The sequence below is a fragment of the Orycteropus afer genome, unplaced genomic scaffold (genome assembly GCF_000298275.1).
Source record: "Orycteropus afer afer isolate SDZICR_OR568_19922 unplaced genomic scaffold, OryAfe1.0 scaffold00049, whole genome shotgun sequence".
NCBI lineage: Eukaryota > Metazoa > Chordata > Mammalia > Tubulidentata > Orycteropodidae > Orycteropus > Orycteropus afer.
In genome coordinates, this window is record NW_006921636.1 from 10,611,023 (window position 1) to 10,617,022 (window position 6,000).

The 6,000-nt window shown below is 50.1% G+C and overlaps 1 protein-coding gene across 1 annotated transcript in view; it reads left to right on the plus strand.

Annotated features, from left to right (window-relative positions):
• CDH22 (cadherin 22) overlaps positions 1 to 6,000 on the plus strand; it is an 87,071-nt gene that overhangs the window by 35,986 nt on the left and 45,085 nt on the right. Inside the window, exon 4 of the mRNA XM_007938438.1 lies at positions 1,397 to 1,564. Within this exon, the coding sequence (XP_007936629.1) occupies positions 1,397 to 1,564 (168 nt within the window). The remainder of the gene's footprint in view (positions 1 to 1,396; positions 1,565 to 6,000) is intronic.

Genomic DNA, 6,000 nt, shown 5'->3' on the forward strand with positions numbered 1-6,000 from the left:
ATGCCGTAGCAGCTATGAGTGTGTGGGTGTGTGTGTGTTTCTCTCTGTGTTGCATGTGTGTGAAATGTGTATGTGTGTACAGGTGAATGTGACCCCTCAGTGAGTGGACGTGCATGTGGATGTGAGTCCAGTCCACTGTGATAAGGACTCACCACACTGCTTTGCCAGGCCCAGCTCAGGGCAGAGGGCCACTGACAGAGACGGGCCAGGCACAGCCCAGGTTCATGCCTAGTGTCAGGGTTCACCTTCAGAAGAGGAAACTGAGGCCCAAAGAGTGAGATTGGTTTCCCTAGAGGGGTCACATGGTGGCAAGTTTGAGTGCCTGTGTGTGTGCATGTGCATGTGTGAGAGAGAGGGAGAGAGAGAGGAGGCCATACAGTGTATGTATGAGTGTGTAGGTGTGTGTGAGAGTATGTAAAACTATGTGAGTGTGTGTATGTATGTGTATATGTGTGGGTGGGTATATAAGTATTGTGTGAGTGTGTATATGTGTGAGTGGACATGTATGTTTGAAAGTGGGTGTGTGTGCCTCTGTGCTCAAGTATGTGTGTGTAAGTGTACAGTTGTGTGTGAGTATAAAAATATGTGAGTGTGTGAATGTGTAGAGTATATGTGTGGGGGTGTGTGAGTGTATATGTTTGAAAATGGGTCTGTGTGAGTGTGTGCATGTACATGCATGTGGGTATGTGGTTGTGTGACACTGTAAGAGTATGTGAGTGTGCATATGTGTAGACTATATGTGTGTGGGTGTGTAAGAGTATGTGAATGGGCATGTATGTGTGAGTGTATGTGTATGTTTGAAAGTGATTATGTGTGTGTCTGTGTACATACATGTGGGTGTGTGGGTGTGAGAATGTGTAAGAATATGTGACTGTGTATAGAGTATATGTGTGTGAGTGTGTAAGTATGTGTGAGTGTGTATTTGTGTGAGTGTATGTGCATGTTTGAAAGTGTGTATTACTGTGTGTGTGTAAGAGTATGAATGTGTGTATGTAGAGTATATGCGTGTGGGTGTGGAAGAGTATGTGTGTGACTATGTGTATGTTTGAAAGTGGGTCTGTGTGTGTCTGTGTGTATGCATGTGCTGTGTGTGTAAGAGTATGTGTGTGTGGAGTATGTGCGTGGGTGTGTATGTGTGTATATTTGAAACTGAGTGTGTCTGTGTGTGTACATGCATGTGGGTGTGGATGTGTAGGAGTATGTGAAAGGAGATGTTTGTGAGGCTGCTGAGCCCTGTGCTGCTTTTGTGACTCTGTCAGCGTCTGCAACATCACCCACTCCCCTCCTGACCTTGACCCAGAGCTCACCAGATCTGAACCTGCCTCAGCCCGCAGCAGGGTCTCCGTATTGGCTGGAGCCATGGGGGCATCCTTGGCCTCACTCCATCTGCCCACAGGTGTGATCCGGACAGCTGTGCCTGACCTTGACCGGGAGAGCCAGGAGCGCTACGAGGTGGTGATCCAGGCCACAGATATGGCGGGCCAACTGGGCGGCCTCTCGGGCTCCACTACTGTCACCATCGTGGTCACCGACGTCAATGACAACCCACCCCGTTTTCCACAGAGTGAGTGAGGCCTTCTCGGAGGGAGGCAGTCATCTGTGTGTCTGTCCATTGGGCCTCCCAGTGACCCCTAGCACTTCTCCCCACTGGGCATCCATGGGGGGAGGCCACTGTGGGTATCTGTTCATCCAAACCACACCTCCCCAATCTTCCTTCAGGCTTCCCACCAAAAAAGGGGCTCCTGTCTGTCTGTCCACCCGAGTCATCTACTTACTGCCATCCCCTAATTATGCTTCTTGCAGAGGAAGAGCCAAAATGTGACTGATTTTCTATAATCCAGGTGGTGTGGTTACCTTCCCATGCCTCACCTTGCTTCTTGCAGAGAGGGGGCCCCATCAGTACACTCATCTGTCCATCACCCCTTGCAGCACCCCCACTTCTGGCATAGTGAGCTGCCACGTGTTCCTGACCCAGGTTTGCAGAGGAAAGTGAGGGGGGTCCCATAGGGATGACAGCAGAGGCTGCAGCCACACCCATGCAGAGAAGGACCACCCCCGTGGGGAAGTGGAGGCACTAGATCGACAGCAAGTCCCTCCTGCTCTGAGCCGGGAGAGCAGGATTCTGGGCTCCATCCCCCCTCTGCTTCTCCCATCACAGTGGGGGTGGGGTTCTCTGCACCGGCTCCCCCCCCCCCCATCAGCCCAGCCAGCTCCTCTGTCCTGGGCTGAGAAGCGGGGCGCCGACAGCCACTGGGGAAGCCGCCAGAGCTGGCAGAGACTGAATGCCGTGGGGAGCTGGGCTGATTCATATCAGGCGAGTCATTACCCGAGGTCTGCTGCACTCACATTAGCCCCGCCACAGGGGACTGACCCCCGCGAGATAAGGGAATCCAATCCCTGAGCTGAGTGCGCACAACATCGGGGCCTACCGCCTCAGCCCCGACAGAACCGGTGGGCAGAGCCGCCACCAGTGCTGCGTGGCCAAGGAGCCTGGCATGGAGCCAGCCTACCTCTGCTCCCCCCTGCCCAGCCCCCACCCACCGATGAGGAGTCCAAAACACCATGAAGAGGGGTGGGGGCACCGACTCTCCTGCCCCCCACGCCAGACTGCATGCGGGCTCTGAGCTGGAGGGAGGAGGTCGAGTCCCAGAAAGACAGTTGTCTGTTCCCTCCCTCCTTCATTTTCTTTTGTAACATTTCTGTTGTGTGAAATTGAGCACACAAACACGCCAGTAAAACCAGTTGCCAGCAAATCAATTCTACTCTCGGTGACCTCATGTGTGTCGCAGCACTTCTGCTGCTCCATGGGGTTTCAGTGGCCGATCTGACACAAGATCACCAGGCCTTTATTCCAAGGTGCCTGTGAGTGGGTTCAAACTGCCAGCCTTTCAGTTAAGTCCGGTGCTTAACCACTTATGCAACCCAGCACACAAATAAAAGGACACAAAACAGAAATGCCATTCTAACAAATAATTACAAATCAAATACTCCAGTACACACCACCCCAGAAGCCACCACATGCCTTTTCCTGATTGTAACTGCTCCCCCCGTCCTCCCTCCTGCTCCACTAATCTGCTTTCATGATGATCATCTCCATGCTATTCCTGAGGGTCTGTTTGCCTAGGTCTGCATCACCAAACATCACAGTTTACTTTCACCTGCTTTTGAACCTTGTGTAAGTGGAATCATACAATATAGTTTGTCTTTTGCCTTTTTGTCTCTCAAATTATGTTTATGAAGTCCATCTCTGTTGTTGCTTGTAGCTCTCATTTATTCATTTTCTTTGCTGTATAGTATTCCATTGTATGGATAGACCACAATTTTTCTATGCTACTGTTGATGGGAGGTGTCCTTGGATGGCACCAAGGTCAAGAACTTCACTAGTGAAATGTTGGTTATTCAGACCCACCCCGAGACGAAGACAGGCCTGGCAATCTACTTCCCTTGGAAACCCTCTGAAGCAGTTCTACTCTGACACACATGGGGCGTCAGCAGTGCAAGTAACAGTTGATGGACATGGCTTCTTCCCGCTTGGGGCTATTAGGAAAGCTACTGCTGTGAATGCTTCATACATGCCTCCCGGTGCCTATCTGCATGAATTTCTCTAAGGTACATAGAGCAGTAGTAGTAATTGCTGGGCTCTAGGATATACTCGGGAGCCCTGGTGGCATAGTGCCTAAGGCATTTGACTGCTAACCAGAAGTCTGGCTGTTCAAACCCACCAGCCACTCCTCAGAAGGAAGGTTGGGCAATCTACTTCCCAAGGAGGGGTCACTGTGAGTCAGATTCGACTCAGTGGCAATGAGTTTGGTTTTTGGTTTTTCAGGATATACTCATCTTCCACCAAAATCAAAATCAAACTCATTGCCATCGAGTCACTTTGACTACAGTGACCCCTCCTTGGGTTTCCGAGGTGGTATCTCTACAGAAGTAGATTGCCTAATCTTCCTTTTACTAAATAAAGCCAAATTCTTTTCTGCCCTGAAGAAATGTGAGTGTCCACCACACCACGTCCTCACCAACACTTGGTATTGTCTGACTGTTTAATTTGTGCTAATCTAGGGGGTGTATTCAGGGAGCTGGGGCTGGTTTTCATTCATTCACTCACAAGTCACTCACACATTTCATTTATGTGACAGGCTGGTGTTCTGCCAGGCGCCAAGGATGCCTGATGAATAAGAGATGCGGTCCCTGCCTTCCAGGCTGTCATACCTGAGAGAGAGAGAGAGAGAGAATAAGCAGAAAATGATAGCAAAATGCAGGAAGTGCTACTGCAGAGAAGTCTCGGAGGCCATGGGGGCCGTGGGGGCACAAGAGCCAAGCCTAGAGACTGGGTAGATTCCTGAGATGGAGTAACATTCAGTGAGACTAGAAGGCAGACTGGGAATTGGAGGCCAAGGCAGAGTGCAGAACAGGGAAAGTGAGTGCCTGGAGGTGAGAGAGAGCAAGTCGTATGTGAGGGATTATGAGAACTTCAGCCAGGCTGAAATTAGGATTGGGGGTGGAGGAGGATGAGGCTGGAGAAGACAGCAGGGGCCAGGCAGAAGACATCTTGAAGGGCGAGTCAAGAGGTTTGCGACTCTATGCTGAAGGCAGTGGGGAGCTATAGAAAGGATTTAAGCAAGGGAGTGACACATCAGCTTGTGTTATAGAGAGAGCCCTTTGGCTGTTGTGTGCTAATGGAATGGAAGTGGTCACTCCACACAAGGGGCACGTCCCCAAGAGCCCCCTCTCCCTCCGCACCGGCCCAGTTTCCCCTGGGCTGGCCTGTCCATCAGCAAGTCATCCTCACCTGCTCTGAGAGGAGAGCTGTTTGCATCCCATGTGACCTCATGCCTTCTGGTGTCCCCCATGCTTCTCCCCTCAAGTCACAATGGTCATCTTGCCATTCTTGGAACATGCTAGACATTGCACCCACCCCAGGGCCTTTGCACCTGCTGTCCCCTCCATCTGGAGTGCTCTTGTCCACTTGACTCACTCCCTCATCTCCCTCAGATCTTTGCAAAAATTTCCACCTTCTCAGCAAGGCCCTTCTTGGTCACCCTGCAAACCCCCATCATCACTCTCCATCCAGATGCCCTGCTTCGTTTTTCTCCTAAGTGCATACCCCCGTGGAAGTGCACCCCCATGGAAGTGCACACCCCCGTGGAAGTGCACACCCCCATAGAACATACTGTGTGCTTTACCGATGTGGTTGCTTGGTGTCTGTCTTCTGCCATTGAAAGGAACACACCATGAAAGCTGGAAGTTCTGTCTTTTGTTTGTTGCTGTAACCCCAATGCCTAGAACTGTGCCTGGTACATCATAGATGCTTGATAAATATGTTGCAGTGGAGGAAAAAATGCCATTAACATCAACAACTTGTCTAGGAAAACATCAGTAGGAAGCACAACCATTTCAATCCAGTGTGTTCCACTTTTCAAGCATGTGGTAGGCACTGCACTGAGCATTGTACATGCATCATCATCTAAGTTCACTGTCATAACGACAGTGCTCTTAGAAAGGTACTATTATTGTTTTACGACTATTCCAATTTATTTAATGTGATGCTGTCCTTGGAAAATGAAACAGCTACTCTAAACAAATTATGAGATTAATAAATCATGTAAGGCAGTTGTTTTAAAATGATATCGCCTCTGTTTTAAGGAGTGGGCTATTATTATTCCCATTCTACAGATGAGGAAAGTGAGGCCAGGATCACACAGCTAGGACAGATTCCAGAGCCTTGACTTCTTTATCACAGCGCTATTCTATCCCTGTTGTTGGACAGATGGGGAAACCGAGGCACGAAGAAATACAGGGACTTTCTCAAGTCGATCTGCAAATTGAGGCAGGGTCAGAATTGGGCCCTCCGAGGAGGCCTGATGCTATAACTGTTAAGCACTCAGTGGCAACCAAAAGGTTGGCAATTTGAACCCACTAGGGAGCTCTGGTGTCTCTGTGGTTAAAGCATTGGGCTGCTAACCAAAAGGTTGGCCGTTCAAACCCATCAGTCACTCC